A 25,739-nucleotide genomic window follows, 5' to 3' on the forward strand; every position below is an offset into this window, starting at 1 on the left:
AAACCGGACTTAAATTATGATTTTTGTATTTTTTTAAACCTTTCATGTTTCATTTTAAATTTACATAAAAATGTATTTGTACTGATATTTTTCTTCTATGTTGATTTCAATTGTAAGTCAAACTTCTAATTCTCGTCTCACTGGCAGGCCATGGAGCGACATAAATTTTGACAATATTTTAAAACAATACCTCCACTCCCTGAGAAGGGTTGAGTCAGGAAGGGCATCCGGCGTAAAAATTGTGCCGAACATGTATATGCGTTCATCTGAGATGACACGCTGAGGCGACCCCGAAAGGGACAAGCCGAAAGAAACACACACACACTGCTTGACCAATTTTTTTTATTCAATAATTTCTTACAATTCAGACCAATTTAAATAAAACGGACATTTGCTTCAACGACACAATTAACAAGCGGACACAGCACCTTGTTACCAAATATTATTTGTGTAAAATTAAAGTTCGGATAGCAGCCCAGCAGACTAGCCTCATCGAGGTTTCGGGTTTGAATCCCCATTCTGGCCATGTGGTATGCCTTCTTCCCTTCCTTCTGTCGGTTTTCTGCGGCTACTTTTGCCTTTCACGTTCCAAAACCATGCCTGGGGGGTTCATTGGAAAATCCAAGAGATATTATTATATTATTGTTATTATTATATTATTACGACATGGATGATAACCCACAATTTACCACCAGGGGGCAGTATCAAATGGATACAAAAAAAAAAGATTTCACAACTGATTGTAAGATGTAAGATGCAGCAATATTAGTTGTTTTTCGCAGAGGATGAAAAAAATACACGACTGCGGGTGAATTGCATCACATTTAATTGAATCATATTTAGTTAAAAAGTGCCAAACTTCACTTTGGTTTTCGCTTAGAAGCTTCTCTTCACTGGCGACTGACCGCGCACAGCCGGTGAGGCTTGGGACGGAGGGTGAAGCCCACCACCGGCGTCAAATCCAGCTCGTCCTCGGAAATCCCGGGCGGCGGAACGAAGCGGAAGCGCTGGAGGAGGGACGTGAAGAAGAGGAAGAGCTCCACCTTGGCCAGGCTCTCGCCCAGGCAAGCCCTGCGGCCTGCGAAGAGGACGCGCGTCAAACGGATGAAAACGTTCGAGACGGCAGGGTGAGCGTACAGACACCGGAGACAAAATTGTACAACTCCAGACGGCTGGAACGGGCTACGGAGAAATTGCCAAGCAGGTTGGTGAAAAAAAGAGCCACAGTTGGAGCAATCATTAAAAAATGGAAGAAGCTAAACACGACAATCGGAGTGGAGCCCCGTGGAAGATATCACGTCGTGGGGTCTCAAATGATCCTGAGAAAGGTGAGGAATCAATCCAGGACTACACGACAGGACTTGGTCAATGACCCAAAAAGAGCTGGGACCACCGTTTCCAAGGTGACTGTCGGTAATACGCTTGGACGTCGTGGTTTGAAATCATGCATGGTTCACACAAGGTTCCCCCGCTTAAACCAAATCATGTCAAGACCCGTCTTAAGTTTGCCAATGACCGTTTGGATGATACAGAGGAGTCATGGGAGAAGGAAATTCCACAAACTGTGTTTGGAGGAAGACGAATGATGAGTTCCATCCCAAGAACACCGTCCCTACTGTGAAGCACGGGGTTGATAGCATCATGCTTTGAGGGTGTTTTTATGCACATGGGACAGGACGACTGCACTTTACCATTCGTGGGCAGCGTCCCATTTTTGTGACATCATGATTTTCACGCATGATATCCTTCAGTATATCAAAATATTGATGTTTTTTTTAATGTGAAGCCATAATTTGGTATCAGGAGAGGAGAACTCATCGGTCAAAGTTAGCACGGAGTTATTTCCCTTTCCTTCCTGACCCAACATGGCTGCCTCAAGTACACATGGAGCGTTTTCAAAGAGAAGGGAGAAAGGTCAGTATACAACCGAATTTGTCTTCAAAATGCTAATCCATCAGTATTATTAATGCGTAAGTGTCATTCTAGAATAAGAATTAATTAATAAACATATCTCTTGTATGTACCACTTCACAGAACTGATAACATAGCCGCCCCAGTTTTGGGACGCTGCCCGCGAGAGGGTGCGTCTTTTTTGCCCTTTGTTTTATGCGTTAAACGGGAAAAAAAAAGTATTTCTTTGATTGTGGCCTGTTAGGTGTGGCCTAGCCAGTCTCCAGACATAAAGCCAATAGAAAATCTTCGGAGGGAGGTGAAACTCTCAGCGACAGCACAGAAACTCTGTCTGATCTCGAGAAGATCTGTGTGGAGGAGTGGGCCAAAATCCCTCCTGCAGTGTGTGCAAACCCGGTGAACAACTACAGGAAACGTTTGACCTCTGTAATTGCAAACAAAGGCGACTGTACCAAACATTAACATTGGTTTTCTCGGGTGTTCAAATAATTATTTGCAGGTGTATCACACGAATAAATCGTTAAAAAAAAAAAAAAAAAAAAAAAATCCTACATTGTGATTTCTGGATTTTTCTTTATAGATTATCATGGAGCTCCGATGACTATTTCAGACCCCTCCATGATTTCTAGGTGGGAGAACCTGCCATACAGCAGGGTGTTCAAATACTTATTTCCTTCGGCGTACCTGCGGAGAAGGGCAAGAAGGCCTCCCTTTTGACGAAGTTGCCCTCCTCATCCAGGAAGTGGGAAGGGTTGAAGGCGTTTGGCGTCGCCCACTCGCTCTGGTCGTGGAGGACGGAAGTCAGCAGAGGGAGCACGACGGTCCCCTTCGGGGAACACACGCGCACACTCGTGTTTCCACGCCGCCACCGAAAGAAAGAAATTGTGCGAAATGCTCCCGTTGCATTTTTTTGCACCTTTCGGATGAAGTAGCCCCGGAAGGTGACGTCTCTGCTGGTTTGGTGCGTGACGGCCATGGGGACGATGTTGGCCAGCCTCTGCGTCTCGTGGATGACGGCGTTGACGTAAGGCAGCCTCTTGCGGTCCTCCGCTCGGACCTGCCGGACGCCGACCACCCTGCTCAGCTCCTCCTGGACTCGATCTGGAGGGAAAAACGGAAAATGTGAGATGAGTGAAGATCTGTAACCTCCCCCCTCGCCGCAAGAACCCGTGCGCGTTATCACCTTGAATCTGAGGGTACTTGGCCATGAAAAGCAGACTCCAGCGAAGCGTGTTGGCCGTGGTGTCGGTGCCGGCCCCGAACAAATTGAAGACGCTGTACAGCAGGTTGTCGTCATGGAAGTGCACATCCTGGGCTCGGTGCTCCAGGAAAGAAAACACATTTCGACTAAAAACCTGCACCTCGATTTGGGGCTACGTGTCCGCGTACAAAATGTACAGAGACGTATTTTGTCTTTTATTTTGTCAAACCAAGCCTACCTACCTCCAGATTTCGCATCCGCGTGCAGAAAACGTCGACGAAGCCCCGGCAAACGTCGGCGCTGAGCGTGGCCTGCAGTTCGGAAATTATGCTCTGCAAATGCTGCCTGGTGCTTGCTAAGTTCTTCATCACATCCCTCCAGTTTTTCAGGAAGGGGCCCAGCCAGGGGAAGAAATTATACAGCTGTCAAAAATAATAAAATTGATTTCGTCAGGGGCGGCGCGGATGATGGGATTGACAAATATTATAAGGGATATACTTGACTGGACAACAAGAAAGCGACCTTTGGCCTGTCACAAGTGGCCACTGCCCGCTCATTTTCTTGGGAATGGGCGCACTGAGCGGGAATCGAACCCACGGCATCTCTCAGAAATGCATTGCTAAACCTTCTAAATATATATGTGTGTATATATATAATAGATTTATCCACATTTTTATATTTTCATGAAGTATTTTAAATAAAAAAATATTCTTCAAACATATTGTACTTATTTATATTTAAATGCATTTAGTCATGTTTTATTTATTTATTCATTCATTCCTTTATTTATGTATTTTTATTTTTTATGTACTAATTATTTAAATGCATAATGCATTTGCTTTTTTTAAACTAGTTTTTCTTATTATATGTATTTAAATGCATTGAGCAGTCATCACTTGATCAATTCGGTTTTCGATGTTTTCTCTCTCTATCTTATTTATTTACCCCCCCCCCCCCCCCCCCACACACACACACACACCTTTCAGTGCGTTTGATGATGCCTTGGGCGACAAGTAATCTATTTGTCGTACCGTGATAGAAGGCGATCCGGACAGATGGATGAGCTCGCAGTCTTTCGCGACCATGTCCCGGAAAACCTCGTCGGTGTATTCGAACCTCTTTCCGAACATGATGGCCGAGATGATGTTGGAAGCCGCGTAGGTGATGAGTGACGTGTTGTCAAAGGCTTCTCCTAAGGGCGATAAAAAACAAACAATTTATCTTGTAACTCGCTCATGTTTGTGCAAAAATTAGCTTGTGTTTGAAAAGTGTTTGCAAGCAGTTTCGTCTACCGCGGTGTTGCTCAAATTCCCGGATGAGGACGTGGCACTCCTCGACGATTTTCTCCTCACTGAGCTTCTTTCCCATCCCGAAATCTCTCAGCGTCGACAAGGTGAAACGTCTCATTTCTTTCCACGAATCCCCGTTGGCAAAGACGATACCTGGAAGCAAAGTACACATTTTTTTTTTTTTTTTTTAAATCGAAGGTGTCTGAGCATCGCGGCTTCAGGAGCAACAAGTCTCGAGAAAGCTTCTGGAAGACTGAGTGTAAAATTCCAAGATGGGGCGGTGCAGAGCTTGAGATGTTTTCATATTCATTTCAAATTCAGTTCTGAATTTGACATTTCATACAGAGCAGTCATTCAATTGGCATTCATGCATAGAAGCAAAATATGTCCATTTACCGTGTCCTTTGGTGAAATCGTAGAATAGCGGATTGATGTCCCGCTCTCCAAACTCGTCGGCGTAGTTGACCAGAGCCTGTCTGACCGTCTTGCTTCCGGCCAGGACCACCATCTTCTTGGGTCCAAAGTGGACCGTGAAAACCGGTCCGTACGTTTTAGACAGCTGACAAAGGAAAAAGCTCCGTTCAGTTAAAATGTCATTCTTATGGCAAGCAAAATTGTCTCGTTCATTTGCACTGTTCAAAAATGTGTGAAATATGTAATCTGGTGCAAAGCGTTCAAAAAAAAAACAAACCAAAAACAACAACAACAAAAAAATCGTCACGTCCGTTGAGTTCAGGCCAGGTCAGTTTCTGGTCCTGTGCGTCTTATATAAGAGGACTCAAATTCTCCGACCTGGAGGAAACACCTAAATGTATATTTCCCAATAAAAATCTCCATTTGCATTAATATAGCAAAAATTGTTCTGAAAAGGGGAAACAGGATCCAAGAGAGTTCGGGCATAAATTTCAGTACGTGTTGCGAGAGCGAAAGACTGAGGTCACCCACATCGAAAAGAGACTCGTCCAGTCTCTTGAGATCCACCTGAAGCAGGTTACCAAGCAGGGGGAGCCCCCTGGGCCCCGGAGGATCCACCTTAGTCTCGCCTTTGGAGCTCAAAGTGCTGAAGAGACGGCGGACGGCCAGAAAGCCTGCCAGAAGCCCCAAAAGGGAGGGCAACACGGCCCCCTGCGGGAGTTCGTCAAACATCTTCGGGCTGACGCGTTCTCCGGCGATCGCTAAAAAATGGTGAGGAGGAGATACCAGAGCCAAGACTTTAAGCAAACGTCGTGTTCGGGCAGGACGCTCAGCCAATCGCCGATCGATTCCAACGGGGGGAGCGAGAAGCAGTACAAAGGTCACGCCAGCACACTTTTGATCGAATGTTAAAAAAAAAAAAAAAAAAATGAGCATTTGACTGCAGCTATGTTGCGCAAACTTACAATTTGCCTTAATACCAAATGCACTCATCCACAAAACTGGAACCCACTTTTTGCTCTTTCCGGGCAAAAATTTCCTCTTTACGCTTGGAAAACCACTGCAAGGTGTAAAGATCAGAGAACTTTTCAACTTATACTAAAACAAATAATACCTAATTAACATTTTCCCGGTTTTTCTTCAATTTCCTCAAGCTGCTTTCCTGGACTGAGAAAACCACCAGAAGGTATTTGTACAATTTTCAGTTCAGGACAAAGACACGCGGGGGGTGCGTGTGGGGCGGATTCGGTTTTTGTTGTGCAGGTGGAAGTAAACAGACAAGAGTTTTGTTTGTGATATGAGACTGGAACGATGGATGACACCCAGACTCTTAACCTCAAGGAGAGAGACCGAAGACTCACCTACTGGGCCAGAAAAGATGTCAATTTTTGTGGTAATATAGATTTGGTGCCAAAGAGGAGAATATTCATTTCATCACTGTATCGTTTCATTACGTAAGAGGTGAACCAGGAGTTAATATCTGACAAGCAGGAGGCGAGGGAAAAGCTTAGAAGCGAGACGGGTCTAGAGGAAAGCTTAAGCTGGGAGTCATTCGTTAAGTCAAGAAAAACAATGTTACATTTATGGAAAAAAAAAAACAGCGCTGATGCGGAGGAGGTAGATAATGAAGAGCAGGGGTCCGAGGACAGAGCCCTGGGGTCCACCTACAGTGCCTGGGAACAGATTAGAAGTTTAAAAAAAAATGTTTGCTAGCCCGAATGAACCTAAAACCATCTGAGAGTATCAGAGAAAAGCCAAAAAGTACAGATTCATACCAAGAACCGATTGACTGTGAGGCAAACATACTACAGTATCTACTAATTACCGGGCTGCTCACAGGTGCTACATTGTAATTTTGAATATATTTATAAAAACCTTCATAATTTGTCCTTGAATTTAGTTCATGAGCAGCTTGGCTTTTTTTTTAAATGTATTCATTCATTTATTTTTGTGTGACTGATGTTCTGGTCCAAAGTGAATTTTGCAGTCATGGAAATAATTATTAGGCCACCCTCGTGGAGAGTCTCCGTAGAAAACGGCCAACGGTCCACTGGCCGGGAATCGAACTTGCACCAGCGACACGGCGTACCCATTACATGCCGAGTCATAAAAACACTTGGCTGGACTTGTCGTCACGAGTAACTGCACAAACTTGTGAATTGCACATTTGAACCTGATAATTCTTAAATAATATCAGATGTGAGAGATGGTTACACAACCTTTCATATTGCGTGCATGGTTTGGAGAAAAAATAAATAAATATATATATACACATTCATCCATTTTCTTTGCTGCTTATCCTCATAAGGGATGCTCCGCGACAGTATACATACATACATGTAAATATATATATATATATAGTATAAAATTGTTATTATTATTATATTATATAAAATTACCTTTGTCCCTCTAGATCCCCCAAATATTTCAATATTCCAGCAAACCCTGGGCATAATAATGACGTATTCTTTGCATTGTATATTGTTGTCGTGAAACATTTTTATTGTCAGGCCTTGTTAAACTGATTTTCAAGCGGAAAGTAAAGCCACGACAGTGTTTTATTTATGACGATATCAAATGCATGTGCATAATTTAAAGAGGGAAAAAAATGATAACATTGTCAACTCTGAATGTACAAGACTTGAGAGATAATTCACGTGAGTAAATAGAAAAACTAAAGTACCGTATTTTCCGCACCCTCAATAAATGGCCCATTTTTAAAACTTTTTTTTTTCCCATATATGAGGCACACCGCATTATAAGGCGCGCAGAATAGACGCTACAGCAGAGGCTGGGGTTACGTTATGCATCCATTAGATGGAGCTGCACTAAAGGCTCAATATTGATCCATATATAAGGCGCACCCGATTATAAGGCGCACCACCAGTTTTGAGAAAATGAAAGGATTTTGGGTGGGCCGCATAGTGCGGAAAAGACAGTAAATCATTTGGGGTTGAGGACCCTCGTGAGCTGCGTCACGAATTACTAGCGGGCGACGGCGCACAGCCGGTGGGGCATGGGGTTGAGGGTGAAGCCCACCAGGGGCTTCAAATCCAGCTCGTCCTCGGAAATTCCGGGTGGAGGGGTGAACCGGAAGCGCTGGAGGAGGGACGCGAAGAAGAGGAAGAGCTCCATCCGGGCCAGGCCCTCGCCCAGACAAACCCGCCGTCCTGCAACGACCACGGAAGCAGTTACGGGCCAGCCCGCCCGCTCGGGTGCTTTTGCTCTCGTGTGACGGTCCAAATCCGCAGCCCCCGGAATCATTTGGACTCCGCCTCAGCAGAAGCGATGACGCGGGATCGGCTGTACCTGCAGAGAAGGGCAAAAAGGCGTCCCTCTTGACGAAGTCGCCCTCCTTGTCCAGGAAGTGGGACGGGTTGAAGACGTTTGGCGTCTCCCACTCGCTCTCATCAAAGAGGGCCGACGTAAGCAGAGGAATCACAGCGGTGCCCTGTTTGCCACGGAAACGCCAAATGAGCTCGACGTCCGGAAATGGGCCCCTGCTAAACTCGAGGCCCTTGTGACCTTTTCGATGAAGTAGCCCCGGAATGTGACGTCCTGAGTGGTTTGGTGCATGATGGCCATGGGCACGATGTTGGCGAATCTCTGTATCTCGTGGACGACGGCGTTGGTGTACGGGAGGTTCTTGCGATCGTCCACGTTCATCGGGCGGCTTCCCACCGCGCCGCTCAGCTCCTCGTGGACGCGCTCTGCGGCAAACGCGTTCGCAGTTTGCGACGCAAACACGCCGACCGCGCCGCTGAGTGACGGCTACCTTGTATGCGCGGGTATTTGGCCATCAGCAGCAAGCCCCATCGCAGCGTCGTGGCGGTGGTGTCGGTGCCCGCGGCAAACAGGTTGCCCACGACGAACATCATGTTCTCCTCGTTGAAGTGGCTCTGGTCCATACGCGCTTCCTACAAAGGCGACATGTCGAATACCCGATTGTTGGCCTCGCCAGTCAAGGCAAAACCCGGCCGACTGCGTGCTTCGTATCGCCTGTCAGCCGCGACTTTTGTCCACGCGCTTTCAACCCTGCGGTTTATGCAGCGATGCGGCTAATCTGTGCATTTTTTCTTCACGGCCGCGAGAGGGGACTCGAGCGGAAAAGGTAAGAGTGAGACCGGTGGAATATATGTGCCGAGGAAGTGACTTTTACCGGTCCGGCCCTGTTAGCGCTGCGCGAGCGTGTTACTGCCGTGGAATGTTTTTTTTAACCGGCCCTGTTAGCACGGCTCTAGCGTGAGCATTAGCGTGGCGCTAGCGTTAACCTCTCATTTGTCATCATGTCATTTCAAAACCATCTCCCCCCCCCCTCACGAAATAACAGACTATCAATTAAAGTGCACCTGCCTGATCGTGCCCCAATATAAAAAACGTTTCAGTACAGTCCGCTAATAGATAATAATCCCATCAATAAAGAAATAATCATAATTTCCGGCCTACAAAGCCGCGACTTTTTTCCACACACTTTCAATCCTGCGGTTTATGCGGCGATGCGGCTAATCTGTGCATTTTTTTTTCCTAACGGCCGCAAGGGGGCACTCGAGCGGTGGAATATATGTGCCGAGGAAGTGACTTTACCGGTCCGGCCCTAGCGTTACTGCCGTGTCTCAGTGATTTCTACCGGTATGTTTTTTTTTTTTTTTTTAACCGGCCCTGTTAGCACGGCGCTAGCGTTATCTCGTGTTTCAATGCGAGCACTTGCGACTTTTACACAGCCGCAGCGTAGGTATGTACCAAATGGTATTTCCTTTACAAATGCACTGGTTGAGGTTTATCAGCAGGTGTGCCGAGAATTACGGCATATCTGTCCTGGCCAGGGCGCAGACCAGAACGATCAGCACGATGGCCGTTGAAGTGTGACAAAAAAGCTCTTTCAAAAGGGGCTGTCGTTACAAGAAAAAGTAAATTAGCCACGAAACTACGGTAGCAAAGTTTTGTGAATAGGCGCATAGGAACAAAGCACCAGCGTAGACCGAAGACCCGCACGCAGGTCACAAGTGCGGCCAAACCTCTTCCTTTTGCTTGCGGACGAAGAAGCAGTCGACCAGCCCCGTGCACATCTCGGGGTTGAGCTTCTCCTTTCGCTGGCGCAGAAGCTCCTGGATGTCCTTCATGCTGTCGTCACGGTTGCCGAGGACCATCCGCCGGTGTTTGACCCAACTCAGCAACCGGGGGAACATGTTGTAAAGCTGCAAAGCAAACGACAAAGATTGGAAATGGGGAATCTTGCGGGAGAAATTCCCCAACCGGAGACCGATGGGGTAGGCAACACTTGCGCTGCCATTTTTTACAATAACTGTTGTTGCTACTTTTGTCCACAGGGGGGCGCACCGACAACCGCTCATTGGGTCAATCGGCGTCACGCGGTTTATGGGAGGCGTTTCGATACCCGTCGAAATGCACTCACCTGTATCTGGAATGAACCGCTCAAACGAACGTTCTCGTTGGTTCGTTTCACCATCGTGACGAAGCGACGATCGCTGTATTCGAATCTGTTCCCGTACACGATGTTGCAAATGATGTTGGACGTTGCGTGACTCAGCGGCGAAGTCGTATCGAACGGTTGCCCTGAAGAAGACCGCAGTTCGCCGTCAAGTTGCCGTCATTTCAAAACCATTTTTTTCCCCTCATGAAATAACAAGACTATGAATTAAAGCGCGCCTGCCTGATCGCGTTTCAGTACAGTCCGCTACTAGGTAATAATCTCATCAATAAAGGAATTATTGTAATTCCTGGCAACTTTTTTCCCCACACACTTTCATCCCTGCAGTTTATGCGGCTGATTTGTGCTTTTTTTTCTAACGGCCACAAGGGGGCACTCGAGCAGAAAAGGTAAGAGTGAGACCGGTGAAAATATGTCCCGAGGAAGTGACTTTTACCAGTCCGGCCCAGTTCGCGGTGCGCTAGGGTGTTACTGCCGTGTCTCGGTGATTTTTACCGGTACGTTTTATTTTAACCCTGTTAGCACGGCACTAGCATTAGCGTTCTGCTAGCGTTAAACTCCGTGTACCGTCTTTGCGAATATCTCGTGTTTCAATGTGGGCACTTGCGACTTTTACACAGCTGCGGCGTATGGATGTACCAAATGGTATTTCCTTTACAAACGGACTGGGTGAGGCTTATAAACAGGTGCGCTCTGTAGGCCGGGAATTACGCTAGCTGCAACGAGATGGGGAAAAAGACTGAAAACGGAGAGGATCGTAACGCACCAAAAACACCATCATTCTAACATGGACACAATCATTAACAGACGTTACATAACGTGTACCGTAGTCAATCATTAAAAAAAATGACAAAACCTTCGCATGAGACTCATCAATGTATTATTGTTGTGACAATTGTCATCATAGGAAAGCAGATAAATATGCGCACTTGCTTGCACATTACACAAATTGTTTACAGTACATCAAAGATTTTTTTTCCCCGCATTGTATCGGGAGAATGATTAAGAAAAAAAAACAATGAATTAAAACGAACAAAATGGCCAATGTTTGACCAGATGGTGCAAAAGGAGATACTTTTATGACAAAATCTTAATAACAGAAGATGGGTTCTCCCAAATACAGTACAGCCTCGGTTCTCGAACGTCCCCGTTCTCAAACAAAATGGTTTTCGAACCAAAAAAAGATTTTTTTGCCTCCGTTTTTGAACGGAAAACAATACTCGAACGCCCCCAACAAAACCCAGAAATGACAGAACGCGCTCGGCCAGACCAGCTGACCCACGACGCGCGTTGTTATCGTGTATAACGCAGCCTCTGTACGCAGACATGGGAAATATCGATTCGGTTTTCGAAACAAATCGGTTCTCGAACCGCCTTTTGGAACGGATTGCGGTCGAGAACCGAGGTTGTACTGTATGTACACATTCGCGAATTTGTATGTATGCGGAGCCTGACTTAAACTGTTTGAGGTTAGTCTTCCGAGGTTTTTAATCTTTAGAATCGCTTGGTCGCTACAACTTTTGACTTTTTCAGGCACACAGTCCCAGAGAATGTTAGTGGAACTCTAAATTGTTCCATTTTCGGGAATGATGGACTGCATGAGACCGCGTACTGTTTTTCATCAAGCCTATAAAATCATTTTTGCTGACGAGAAACGAAATACGTCTCTGAGTTTTCCGGGGCCTGTTAGAAACGTGATCACAACGATGAATTGTAGCAAAGCGTCAAAACGGACACAGTGGGCGAACGTGGTAAGAAACGGGTCCAAGCGGGGTGGAACAGTTGGCGGAAGGTGTCTGGTGTTGTATGTGACAGAAGACTCTCCGCCAGGATGAAGGGCAAAGTCTATAAAACGGTGGTGAGGCCGGCCAGGATGGACGGATTAGAGACGGTGGACAGGAAGCAGAACTGGAGGTGGCAGAAATAAAGATGTTTTGAGGTTCTCGCTCGGAGTGGGAAGGTTGGATAGGATTAGAAATGAGCTCATGAGAGGGACAGGCAAAGTCGGAGGTTTTTGAGACAAGATTCGAGAGAGCAGACTTCGATGGTTTGGACATGTTGAGAGGTGAGAAAGTGAGGAAATTGGTAGGAGGACGGTAAGGATGGCGCTACCAGGGAAGAGAGAGCGAGAGGAAGAGCGAAGAAAAGGTTGACGGATGTTGTCAGGGAGGACATGAGGAGAGTGGGAAATGCACGAGACGGGCTTAGATGGAAAAAGATGACACGCTGTGGCGACCCCTTAACGGGACAAGCCGAAAGGACAAGAAGAAGAAGAAGTTCAAACGGACACACAAGCGGATGGTTCACCTTTATGACTCTCAATAATGGGAATGAGGTGGCGGCACTCCTCTAAGATTTTCTCCTCTGCGAGTCTTTTGCCCATGCCGAAATCTCGCAGAGTGCTGAGGGCGAAACGTCTCAGTTCTTTCCACGAATCCCCATTGGCAAACAGGATGCCTGAGAAATATAACGATTACTTTCGTTTATTAAATATTGATATATATATATATCTAGAGGCTTATATAGGTTTTTGGAAATGGCCCAACTTCCCCTACCAGGGCTTCAAATTACGAGTATGACAAACGTGGTGAAGGGACTGACCATGACCGTGATTGGAATCTTGAAAAATGGGGGTGATGAAGCGCTCCCCGAATTCTACGGCGTGGCCGACCAGAGCCTCTTTGAGAGCCTTGTACCCGGCCAGGACCACCACTTTTCTGGTGCCCAAATAGATGGTGAAAACAGAACCGTGGCGTTTGGCAAGCTGCAGCAAAAAGGAAGGAGAGAGAACGACTTAGTTAAAGAGTAACGTAAGGAGGCGACGTTTAGGCCAGGAGGGAGTTGCGCATTTACCTGACACAAGGTTCTGTCGAGCCAGGTGAGGTCCAGCTGCAGCAGGTTCCCGAGCAGCGGCAGGGGCCGGGGCCCCGGGGGCTCCTTCCCGCCGCGCCGCGCCGAGGCCAAGCGTCGGGAGGCGAAAGCCGCGAGGAAAAGCGCAGTCACGCACGCCAGCAACGGCGTGGCGCCGGACGAGAGCGACGCGGCCGAAGCGTCTTCCAAGGGAGACATGTTGCGTTCGGGGGTGGGGGGGGGGGGAGGACTCGGGCGTTTATGACGCTCGAGCGGGCCGCGTCGCTCGCTTTTATTCGGAGAGCGCCGACGGCTTAGCCTTGCCCACTTTGCCTTGGAGGGGGAAACCTTTTCATTAACATTTACGACATATAAAGAGGTTAAACATTTCAATTCAAGGCAATGAAAACTGCAGCAGTTAACTCAAAGCAACAGTAGAAGGGAAAACAAAAACAAAAAAAAACAATAAAAATAAAATAAAAACAATATTATCAATGGTGCGGCACGGTGGCGCAGCTCGAAAAGATTGGCCTCGCAGTTTTGTTTTGAGCGCCTGGGTTCAATCCCGCTGTGGCGGTCTGAGCGCTCCCCCGTGCTTAAAAGTCTCCTTGTCTCCTCAGAATTACAATAAAAATAATCAATTTGTGCATCTTATTAAGGTCATAAACCGTCATTAAATTAGCAGGTGATAAATGTTTACTCATATAATAATCTTTTCTTGGATCCCCCCAAAAAAAACATTGCAAATGGGGATAAAACTTTGCCTCTTAAGATGATGAATTGTAGCCTTTCACCCGAGTGAAGAAGACATAAAATACAATTCAATAAAAAATTAAAAATAAAAATGATCATCACCCTTTGGTCCAGAAAATATTCCTGACGGGATAACACATTGCTACTTTTTTTTGGGTCACTTTAAATTTTGTACAGCGTAGCCATTCGCTTATTAAAAGAAGAATGCAAAATAAGTCAAATTAAATTCAATAAAAGATGAATTCTACTGTCCCCTAAGATGCAGAACACATTCCAAAAATAGGGATAAAACTGACTTTTTATATATTAATAATTACATTAAGATCATTATTGTTAATAAAAAAATAAACAACTAAACAATAAAAAAAAATAAAAAATGATATAAAAAACAAACACATTTTAATAAACACAAAATAATAATGGATCATTTTAAAGTAGCGTGGACGTGAAATAATGTGAGCTTCACAGAAAAACAGGACGTTTGCTTCCATTTGCATAGAGCGTAATTTAATGTAAAAAGGAAGATGACGGTACATATTCATACAGTCAACAGGATGAGCGCCACACAGTCGCAATGACGTTAATATTCCCTTCGTACAGCATACGTCAACATCAGCAGCGCCTTTTGGACGGCCGACTTTACGGTTCAAGTCGTACGCAGAAGTGAGCACGTGTGCAAAATACAATGAAAGAAAATCGGAAAAATGTGTAAAAAAAAAAAAAAAAAAAAATGTTCATCTTTGTGGAATGTCAGACCTTAGGAAAGCTTTGCAAAAGCATCTCATGCTGCCAACAATTTATTTATTTTTTTGCTCGGTTAATACATTCATCTCATATCTGGTGGACAAGGTGGATAATATTGAGGGAGGGTGAGATTATTAGGGTCACAATTCCGAAGCATTAGGAAAAATTATTTACGTCTAAGTACAAAAAAAACGCTGTGAATTCGGATTAAAAGAGGAGTAAACAGCGGTCCGCTCGTTCCCCGTTAAGCTTCCAGGCGTGTGTTTCGAGACTATCTATGAGAAAACACGAGGCATTTGCAGCTTGCCCAAAAGCACATCAACTCTCCGCTGACTCTATTGTAGCCTATCAAGCATCGATTTAAAGCTGATAAATTCTGTCATCGTCATACACATTACAGTCTACGTTATCTAACCCTATCATGCACATAAAAAGATTGATGTAGTGTTTTGTTCTAGTTTTTTTTTTTGGGGTGCCGTTGCCATTACATTTTTAAAAGAGCATTCATTTCAAAATATACGGAGGAACTTGCAAAGTATATGCCAATTTGTTCGACATTAACCCCCCCCACCCCCCCTTATAGGAAATACAACGGCAACTCCGCTTAAATTGACGACGCGCGCCTAACCGACGGCCACTGAATTGAAGCACTGAATCGCGCTCCATGATTGCTTGTAATCTGATCCCGGCATAAATCATTACTCAATGTGCTTCACACTCTTGATTTCAGCTGTGTAAGGAGTGCAAAGCGTGATGGAATTTTGGACTGGCGGAACCCCTTTCGCGTCCAAGAATTCTTTGCCGTCCAAAAATTAAGCTAAACGTTGCTCTTTTCTTTCACAGATGCTGTGCGTTAGCTATATGTCGGGCTACGTTGGCATGTGTGAATTGATATATTTCATGAAAGTTTTGTGCTCAAACAGTGACATTTTGGTCATGTTACGCACATCTTTAACCCACTTGGTGATGTATGTATGTATATATGTATGTATGTATGAATAAAAATTGCTCGGTTAGGTTTATTTATATTTGGTTTTTTGTTTTTGTCCTTGTGAGAGTCAGTGCTTGTCTAAGGAGTGCAAAACGTTATGGAATTTCGGACCGGCGGAGCTCCTTTTGCTTCCAAGAATTCTTTGCCGTCGAAAAATCAAGCTAAACGTTGCTCTTTTCTTTCACAAATCCCATCCACGTCGTTATGAGGGTGTGCGTTAGCTAGACGTCGGGCTACGTCGGTATGTGTCAATTGATATATTTCATGAAACTCTGACTGTATCTCGTGCTTAAACAGTGGCATTTTGGTCATTTTACGTACATCTTTGACCCACTTGGTGACGTATGTACTGTATGTATGAATAGAAATTGCTCAGTTAGGTTTACATTTCTGTTTATATTTCAGTCAGTGCTCTTACATCATAATCAAAATGCCGGTAATGCCAACTGTAAAAGACATGAAAGTCTGACTGACAAACTGATCAATGTCAAAAATCTGCGTAGCTCTAATTACAGAACATCTCTAACCGTATGGAACGATGATTTGGCTTATGAGGGGTTTGCGTGACGAATGTGATCGCAAAACTAAAATAAATCTTGAAAGTCGAGGCACCACTCTACAGCTAAGTGATAATTAATTGTATTTCTCGCACAGGATCAGCTGATTTGGACTTTTAAGGCCTACTCTGGACCATTTTTTTTGGAGGTTCCACCAGACCGGATAGATCGGATGTTGGCACGATACGGATTTCTTTAAGTGCCATGCTGTCAGCCACTCGACTTTTTCGCATGCAACGTGAACTTTAAATGCTCTGCCCTCTGCCCCTTTTTTTTTTTTTTTTTAATGCACCATGAACACATCACATGATTTTGCACCTGGCAACATTTAGAGGCTTGAAACAAAGGCAATAAAAACAAACAAGAAATAACCCTCATTGGTTACATAAGGCTTTGAGGTGTGCAACAATCATTAACATATCAAACCGTGGTTCTTTTTTTTCCTTTTTTTTTTTTTTTTTAAATCACAAGTCCTCTGAAACATGATCACATCTTAAAATAAGATTTTAAATAATACGCACGCAAAGGCGCTTGGACGCAACACAACAGCAATGCGTGATGTCATTGCCTACGAACTCGTGTAAAAAGATAATTAAAAAGGGGGCAGCGCAGAGAATCCAAACCATGAGGAGTCTGTTACACAACAGCGGTGTGGCGCAATGGCACAGTGTTCAAGTCCATCGAGACCGGTCACTCACACGCACGCAGGCGAGAATAAGGGCAAAGGACAGACGGATGTCGGACGGGTGGGGGTGGGGGGGTGGGGGTCTTACTTCCTCTTGCTTTCCGTGCAGTGCTGGAACTGAGCGAAGCTGAGGAAGACCTGCTCCAGTGAGATCTGGCTCACGCAGTAGTCCTCGATGCTGTACTTCTCTTTGGCTGCCTCCAGGGTGCCAAACACCTTCAGAAAGGACACACGTGGCGTGAGGTGGTCTTTATATGAACTGCAATTCATTCATCTAAAAACAATATATTATCTTGGGGCATTATTTGGTCATTAAAATGCATCGTAAAAAAGTTGAACTATTAACACACAGCACAGCTGCATTGAATTGAAATATTTTTGATATTGAATTACAGTGACGCCTCGTTTTTCGACCGCAATCTGCACCAGAAAACGGTTCGAGAAGTGATTTGTTCGAAAAACGAATCGATGTTTTCCATTACAATGAATGGAAAAAGAAATAATGCGTTCCGAGCCCAAAAAAAAAATAGGCTTTTTAAAGCATTTTATTTTAGCTTTTCTTGATCATAAACTGAATAGTAGAAATACATGTATAGTTTAAATACTTTATATAATAAAATAATAAAATAATTTAAGAAATATACTTAATTACTAAGCTAGGCTGGGAGCGCATTGCCGTATCTGTAGCGGCTCGGCCCCCAGCCTTGTAAACTTTTTTTAATTAACAAAAGTGCAAAATAACTTTAAACTAGCAACTTGCCTTCTTTGGAGCCATAATTGGGGGTTAATACGGTAGCACTCGATAAGAAGAAAAACAAAAGTTGATACTGGGACACGTCTGTGTACAGAGGCTGCGTTATACAGAATAACAAAAGTGCGCCGCTTGTGCCGCACGTGTTACGTTATTTCCGGGTTATTTCGGCGCCGTGGGAATTCAAAACAAAGCGCGTCGTGGCTCAGCTGGTCTGGCCTCGCACAGTATGTTATTTTTCCGGGCATTCGAGTACCGATTTTCGTTCGAAAACAGAAGCAAAACATTTTTGGAAATCTTCGCTCGAAAACCGATTAGTTCGAAAACGAGGACGTTCGGGAAACCGAGGCTTTACTGGATGGTTTTTTTTTTTTTTTTTTTTATAAGGTACAATATTACAAAAGAGCTGCTTTTCTTATTCAAATAAATTTTTGTTGACTGGAACGGATTTGTGGGATTTCCATTTGTTTCAGTGAAGAAAGATGATTTGAGATATGAGTGACGGTCACGGTAAAAAATGAAGTTCATATCTTAAGGCTTCACCGTATTTCTAAGAATTCTCTTTGGATCTCATCAAATGAGGGAACTTGAACACAAGCCGAGGTGCACAGTCGACCGTTGACCTTACCTGGGCCCAAGTTAGCGTCCTGTCAGTCAAATGATAGTGGACCATTCCCTGGTGTTCATCCTTCAGCTGACTTCCTGCAAAAGGCGACAAATCACGACCCAACGTGTGAAGCCACCGAACGGCGTTGAAAGCCAAGAATTTCTCTTCACCTGGGAAGATGCTTTCGATGAAGTCTTTAAAAAGCTTCAGGTCACTGTCCTCCAACTCGCCCTCCACGTGCACCTTAGCCAGCAGCGTGTAGCCGCTGCCGAACTTGCTCTTCAGGTGCTGCGGACTCCCGAGGCACTTGAACTGCCCGTTCACCATCACGGCCAGTCTGGTGCACAGCGCCTCGCATTCCTCCATACTGGGGGGGGGGGGAGAGAGAAACGGGTTCGCTCAGACGCGACGCGACATCACCGCGACTTTCACAACTTCCTGATTATTTCCCGTCCTTCTGGCTGTTTCCGTTGTGTTTTCATTAAAAACTGGTGACCACAATTAGTTTCTTACTTTGTATATTATTTGAAGTCACCAAAATATGCAAAGTATGGGATTTTTATGGGAGTTTTTTAATTCGGCCAACCGAGAATATCGCAACTCCTGCCTTAGTTTTTATCAATTGTTAGTAATCCATCCATCCATTATTTTGTAGCCGCTTATCCTCACAAGGGTCGCGGGGCAGGAGGCAGGGTACACCCTGAACGGGTTGCTGGCCAATCGCAGGGCACCTTGAGACAAACAGCACCACCCTTGGGCAATTTAGAATGTCCAATTAATGCCGCACGTTTTTGGAATGTGGGAGGAAATCGGCGTGCCCGGAGAAAACCCACGCAGGCGCGGGGAGAACATGCAAAGTCCACACAGGTGGGGGCCGGGAATCGAACCCAATCCTCAGAACTTTTACGGCTGACGCTCTAACCATTTATCTACCGTGCCACATTGCTTGTAAGGAGGAATCAAAATTTAAACAAATACTACAGTAATCTGATGATTACCTGGTTTTAGGTTCATCTCTACTTGACAGACGGGTTGAAAAATAAATTGAACCCGGGACCCCGGGAAGTGTGAGGCCAACGCTGTTTACCCGCTGACCCACCGTGCCGCCCTTGATTTAATCAAATGTATTTTTATTCATTTATCTGATTAATTAAAAGGGCAATTCATTAGAAATAACAAAACTAATGAACAGCGTTACAGTTACTGCCAATTTATTATATTTTCAATTATTTTATTCGGTAATTGGTCAATAAAATACAAATTAATGATGCGGCTTTTCTAAACTTAATACAGAAGCCTTGTATGTTTCAACACGGTCAATTTCATATCCATTTTTAGACACACACACACACACATAACCTCAACATAATCATTGAATATTTCTGCATCATCCATGGTTCTCAGCGAGTACCGCCTTCGGGGCTCACTCACCTATGCGATGTGATGATGACGGCCTTGCCGGACTCCCGCGTGCGGGTCACAGCGTCCCACAGCAGCCTCCTGGCGACAGGATCCATCCCGGTGGAGGGCTCGTCCAGGAAGATGACCGGCGGTCCGCCGATGAGCGCCATGCCGGCGCTCAGCTTCCGCTTATTGCCACCGCTGCGCGCGCATTGCATCGAATCAAATCCAAAAACTTGCTCGCGACTTAAGTTCGAAGCCCTCGGTCAAACTTCTTCTGAAATTCAGGCTCACCTGTAGCTGCGCACCAGTTTGTCCGCGTGCGGCTCCAGAAGCAGCGACCGCAACACGTTCTCCACGCAGCCCGACACGTACTTCTCGGGTATTCCTCGCAGCCTGGCGTACATGCTCAACGTTTCTCTGCCCGTCATGTGGTCCAACACGGCGTCGAATTGAGGACAGTAACCGATGCGCTGTTGCACCTGCACAACATTGAAATGTGGAGAATCTGCATTAGAAGTAGGCATAAACCGTACTCCCATTTAGACATTTCATATTTAATGCGGTGTGAAAAGGATACATGTACTGTAATTTCCGGCCTATAAACCGCGACTTTTTTCCACACGCTTTCAACCCTGCGGCTTATGCGGCTAATCTGTGCAATTTTTCTCACGGCCGCAGGAAGTGACTTTTACCGCTATGTTTATTTTGTAAACGGCGCTGTTAGCACTGTGCTAGCGTGTTGCAGCTGTATTATTGCAATGTGTCCGTGATTTTTACCGGTATGCTTTTTTTTTTTTTTTTTTAACTGGCCCTGTTAACGCCGCGCTAGCGTGTTGCTGCCACGTCTCAGTGGTTTAGGTATGGTTTTTTTTTTTTTTTAACCGGCTCTGTTAGCGCTGTGCTAGCATGTTGCTGCTGTGTTACTGCCATGGCTCCGTGATTTTTACCGGTATGTTTTTTTTTTTCCCAAACCGGCTCTGTTAGCGCTGCGCTAGCGTGTTGCTGCAACTTCTCAGTGGCTTAGGTATGTTTTTTTTTTAACCGGCTCAGTTAGTGCAGTGCTGTTTTTTTTTTTTTTTTTTTTTATACCAGCCCAGTTCGTGCTACCGTGTTGTTGCTGTGTTTAAGCTAAGATAAGGTATTAAAACCTTGAAAACTCTTTCTGTGTACCGTCTGTGGGCACTTGAGGCTTTTACACAGGTGCGGCCTATGTATGTACCAAATGGTATTTCCTTTACAAATGGACTGGGTGAGGCTTATAACCAGGTGCGCTCTGTAAAACAAAATTACAATAATGTGTATTAAGAAACTCGACTCCTAATCCATCCGTAACACTCAATCAATCTCGTTAGCTAGTACATTGCTGACTCTAAACGTAGCTCAGTTGTTAAATTATTAAAAAGCTTCGCAAGTCAATGCACTTTTGATTCGTCCATCAGTTTATCCACAGATCTTGTTAGCTATTACTAAAGCTAACAACGGTAGTTTGAATACAAAATAAAATATTGAGAGCAGGTTTACACAGATTGTATCCACATTATCAATTTATCCATGCTTACAGTAAACACGTTATCTCTCTTATCTCAATAATCAGTTAGCTTCCGCAACATAAACAAAGTGCAAGTATCTTACGCTTAAGGCACTGCCTTTGTCTCATCGAAGTTCCTAAACTCACTTGAACATACAGTATGTTTTTGGGACCAAGACGCCACATGATGCGGTAAAGCACTACTTTTGTCTCACTGAATATCCTCAAATCACATCAACAGTTCTTTAGCACAAAAAGCAGCGATTCTTAAGTTTGCGAACGCCACACTGCAAATACGCAGATATTCACTGTATCCCACGGCTACCTTCTTGATGTCTCTCAAGATACTGTAGCCGTCAATGTAGGCGTCCCCGGACGTGACGCTCTCGTCGCCGGTCAGCATCTTGAAGGTGGTGGTCTTCCCCGCGCCGTTGAAGCCCAGCAGACCAAAACATTCCCCTTTCCCCACAGCCAGAGACAACCGGTCCACAGCAAGAAGTGTCTGCCCGCTGCTGTACACCTGAGAAGGAAAGACACATCCTTAGTGGGAAAAGTACGACATTTACAACCTGGCTATAATCAAATGTGCAGTCAGATTGACAGCGACGCACTCAAAAGATTTTTAAGCACCGTGACAGAACAGGATCTAATGCGAATTAAAGGGAAAAAATGAATCCAAAAAAATTCCAAGGCACAGGATTAAACACTGATGTTTTATTCAGCAGCTAACGAGCTAATAAAAATCAATGGCGAGATGCGCAGATGGATGGATGTGTTAACGAGTTGGCAAGTTTTTCCATTTGAGCATGTGAGGTGGTGACGCCCAGTTTTTTTTTTTTTCATTATTTCAAGCAAGATATGTCACCTAATTTATAGCGTTGCCAATGTAACCAGCTAAGAAGACACAGTAGTGAGATAACCAGATAGAATGTATTATAACAAGCTAACAAATTGTTATTTTCGGGAGTTTAAGTCAGCTAATTTAAGCATTAGCACGTAATTATACAAGACAGACTGATAATCAGATACAGACATAGATAAAAAGATCTTTCGAATGTGTAAACTACCTTGGAATTTTTAATGCGTCAAAATACCTCAGCTAGGTCCGAGATAAGCAATGTAAATAGGGATCAAGATGGATAAACAAATAGATACATGATTGATAGATAATTACCATAGATGGAATATGTGTTATCTACCGTTTTGTGTATCATTTGGAGCCAGATATGTTAGCTAACATTAGCATCTGCCACATACCTAGCTAACAAGATAAATACTGCAGCAAATTTATAAAATCAACTTTGTATGTCCATCCTATAAATGTATTAATGTCAGTCAATAGAAATGTGTTATTGTATTAATACCCCACATTATTAGTATAACTGGTTATAGTAAATATACCGTAATTTCCGGCCTATATTACTGCCGTGTCTCAGTGATTTTTACCAGTATGTTTTTGTTTTTTTTTAAAGCGGCCCTGTTAGCGCGGCGGCGCTCGCGTTAAACTCTCTGTGTACCGTCTTTCTGTAAATATCTCGCGTTTCAATGTGGGCACTCGCGGCTTTTACACGGCTGCGGCCTATGTATGTACCAAATGGTATTTCCTTTACAAATGTACTGGGTGAGGGTTATAACCAGGTGCGCTCTGTAGGTCGGGAATTATGGTCGTCATGTAAGGCGTGGAAATTGGTCTGTAAGTATAGTTTTGTAGCCCAGTCTATTATCTCCTAGCAAAGAAACTGAAAACAAGCCTATCAGTGTTGCCGTTATGGACCTTGCAAACGAACATTTCCCACTTCCCAGCGGTCTCGCACATTCCAATTGACACAAAAGAGACACGAAGCCCTTTGTTGCACACCTTGCTGAGCTCTTGCAAAACGAGGGGGCTCCCGACCATGGACTCCACCACGGGCTGGCACTCGAGAACCCGCTTCCTCTCATCTGCCACGTCTCTGTCCTCCGGGAGCAGCGCTGCATCGCCGATCAAAGACAACTGACACGCAAAATGGGATTACGGCGAGCGCTCGCCGATTTGCAAATTGGCAACAAAGCATAGTTTTTGAAAGAAAAAAATAAAAATAAAAAAAATTGGATGATTTCCTCCACACTTTTCTTGGAACATTACAACTATATTGCAAGACTTTCGTAATAATGGGAGAGCTTCTTTCTCACACGACTACGGCTATATTCTTTTAAAAATAAGACAAAATTATAATTTGGTATTTTCACGCGTTGTGAAGTGGCAACATACCTGCCAAACCGCCTCAAGCTTCAGGTGCTTTTATTTTCAATCTTCTCCAAGACATTTATTTGTCTTTCCTTTTTCTTAGCATAATGTTGTGCAGCGCATTTTATTTTTAAACTCACAAGTGCTGCATCTTGTCTTGTTGTCAGAACAGGTATCACCAAATGGTTCCGATACCAAGAAAATTTGAAACCTACATTTTTTTTTTTTTTTTTACTTGAAGCGAATATGTAAATCATTGTACATAGTTAATTGGAACATTTGTTGTAAGGTGCTTTGAGGCAGTATCATTTTTCTTCTTTTTTGTTTTGACTACTATGATTATTGTGATTGATTTCCCTTTAAGATTAATTTCTTTGCTCACTTACGGGTATGAACTTGGTTGAGGATGACCTACTAGATCAGACAATTGGAGATGAGCGAAACGCTCCTATTCTGTCATTAATAAAGGTATTATCATCCCACTGTTATTGAATGTAAATTGTATTTTTTGCTCTCTTTTTTCACTTTCTTTCTTTCTCTGTTTGTATGTAAAAGTGTGGTAAAAATTAATAATATATAAAAACTAAGACAAAATAATAATTTGGTATTTTCATGTGTCGTGGCAACATCCATGCCAAAATGCCTCGAGCTTCAAGTGCTTTTGTTTTCGAATGAAATCTTCTCCAAGACATTTGTTTGTCAGGGTAGTAATATAAGATAAGTTCCAAATGAGACATTTTTTTTTTGAGGGATTGTACATTTACCGATTCAACTATGGATATCGGCAATTCTAAACATTTGGAGGAAGAGCATTTGCACATTTTTGTGATAGTGAACATAGTATAGAACCTAATAAAGTGCTTGTTTAGTGCTTTTCCAACGCACACCACAACAGCGACTACCTGTTTTCGCCTCCTGCACAGGCCGGAGAGGAGTCGCCGGAGAGAACGGACACACTGCAGCTCGATGACGAACAGAAGAAGGATGAAGACGAAGCCTTGTATGGAGAAGGCCACCATGAAGCGCCCCACGCCAGGCTCGGACATAGAGAAGTAGTTGGCTTGGTACGTGATATCTAACATGGGGGGGGGGGGGGGGGGGGGGGGGGGGGGGGAACGCCAAGCAAAAATGCTTACGACACAAAAATTGCACTTGAATTTGAAAAAATCAAATAAAAACCTGATAAAATTTAATACAACTGTATTGTGCCTAACAGGTGAATACAACTGAACTATAAAAACAAATATACTATAATTATATTTAAAAATATATATATAGTCATGGACAGTTTGAATGGACATTTAATTTCATAATTCCTTCCCATCCCACTAGAGGAGGCTCACGCGCTACATTTTAAGAAATGCTCGTGTAGACAAAAAATATGAGGTCTTATCAGCCCTGCAGTTTTAAAAAAAAATTATAATAATTCTCCTCATTTTTCTGTCTTTACCACCATCATTTTTATTCATTTCTAAATAAATCAAGTGCAATAATTTGGAGTCATTGCATATAGGAGTTGGGAAATCGTGGCGTCAATTAAGTATTTGGATTGTGATTGTTTTAAAGACTCCAAAATGTTTTAAACATGGCCGTCTCAAAACATATTGAGTGTGAGGAGCACATAGCATTCTTGTTAAATGTTAAAAAATATACTGTATTTAAAAAAAAAAAAAAGCACTAATAACCTCCTATTAAACAAGCCCATGGTGATAATTAAGGAATAAAGCTGTGAATTCTCTGAATTAAGTGCGTGTTTACAACACACAGCACGCACACTCCAAAAAATATACAATAAAAATATAAATAATTTATATATTGACTTACTTAAGTACTTGCAGATGGCTTGCGTGAATGGGTTGGTTGTGCAAAATGTAATGAACTCGTAGTTTTGGTAGAACTGAGAGAAGGACATTCCCAAACAATAGTTTGGAAAGATCAGGAACACCTTGTCCAGTAAGCGGGACAAGTTCCGCAAGTTCAACTCTGGAGAAAAAGGAAAATTATTTTCAGCTGTTTGATTGCAGGTTTTACGCTCGACTCGGCTCGTTCCAATTCAGTCGAAAGCGAATGTCAGGTTTGGACAGTCCAAAGCGGTTCCCTCTCTGACCTGGGATGGTCATGATGGTGACGGTCAGGAAGGTGGTGGTGCCGGAGATCATGTTGAAGATGGTGAGGCGGGTGTAAGCGGTGGCGGCGGAGGAGAAGAGGAAGCTCAGCAAGTACATGAGCGGCACCACGGCCCAGCCGTACAGCAGCAGCATCAGAAGCACGTCCACCAGGTGGTTGTCCTTTATGAAGGCATCCAGGCTGAAGGCCTGGAACACGGCCTGCCCAAAGGAGGAACAACGATGGCGACATCGTAACAGCAAAACAAAGTC

The 25,739-nt window shown here is 44.1% G+C and overlaps 2 protein-coding genes across 4 annotated transcripts in view; both read right to left on the minus strand.

Annotated features, from left to right (window-relative positions):
* Positions 1-549: 549 nt before the first annotated feature.
* Positions 550-13,347, minus strand: LOC133515054 (cytochrome P450 2K1-like). Of its 2 annotated transcripts, XM_061847296.1 has the most exons (14): positions 13,118-13,347; positions 12,866-13,028; positions 12,572-12,721; positions 10,229-10,389; positions 9,831-10,010; positions 5,347-5,526; positions 4,798-4,960; positions 4,405-4,554; positions 4,144-4,304; positions 3,355-3,534; positions 3,095-3,233; positions 2,828-3,012; positions 2,596-2,737; positions 550-1,078 (listed from the first exon to the last, which is right to left on the minus strand). In XM_061847296.1, the coding sequence occupies exons 1-14, from the start codon at positions 13,331-13,333 to the stop codon at positions 891-893; spliced, it is 2,358 nt and encodes a 785-aa protein (XP_061703280.1). In that variant the 5' UTR covers positions 13,334-13,347; the 3' UTR covers positions 550-890. The 2 variants fall into 2 exon arrangements, with proteins under 2 accessions (XP_061703280.1, XP_061703279.1); XM_061847295.1 differs by lacking the exons at positions 550-1,078; positions 2,596-2,737; positions 2,828-3,012; ... (4 more) ...; positions 4,798-4,960; positions 5,347-5,526 and adding exons at positions 7,273-7,985; positions 8,125-8,266; positions 8,341-8,525; positions 8,591-8,732.
* Positions 13,348-14,373: 1,026 nt separating this feature from the next.
* abca3b (ATP-binding cassette, sub-family A (ABC1), member 3b) overlaps positions 14,374-25,739 on the minus strand; it is a 36,357-nt gene continuing 24,991 nt past the window's right edge. For both annotated transcript variants that reach the window (XM_061847276.1, XM_061847275.1), the window contains 10 exons: positions 25,469-25,688; positions 25,186-25,344; positions 24,264-24,436; positions 22,993-23,127; positions 21,460-21,654; positions 19,898-20,085; positions 19,634-19,804; positions 18,373-18,569; positions 18,224-18,297; positions 14,374-17,060 (listed from right to left, as the gene is read on the minus strand). In XM_061847276.1, the coding sequence (XP_061703260.1) occupies positions 16,929-17,060; positions 18,224-18,297; positions 18,373-18,569; positions 19,634-19,804; positions 19,898-20,085; positions 21,460-21,654; positions 22,993-23,127; positions 24,264-24,436; positions 25,186-25,344; positions 25,469-25,688 (1,644 nt within the window). In that variant the 3' untranslated portion in view covers positions 14,374-16,928. The remainder of the gene's footprint in view (positions 17,061-18,223; positions 18,298-18,372; positions 18,570-19,633; positions 19,805-19,897; positions 20,086-21,459; positions 21,655-22,992; positions 23,128-24,263; positions 24,437-25,185; positions 25,345-25,468; positions 25,689-25,739) is intronic.

Source organism: Syngnathoides biaculeatus, chromosome 16, assembly GCF_019802595.1.
Source record: "Syngnathoides biaculeatus isolate LvHL_M chromosome 16, ASM1980259v1, whole genome shotgun sequence".
Classification (NCBI taxonomy): domain Eukaryota; kingdom Metazoa; phylum Chordata; class Actinopteri; order Syngnathiformes; family Syngnathidae; genus Syngnathoides; species Syngnathoides biaculeatus.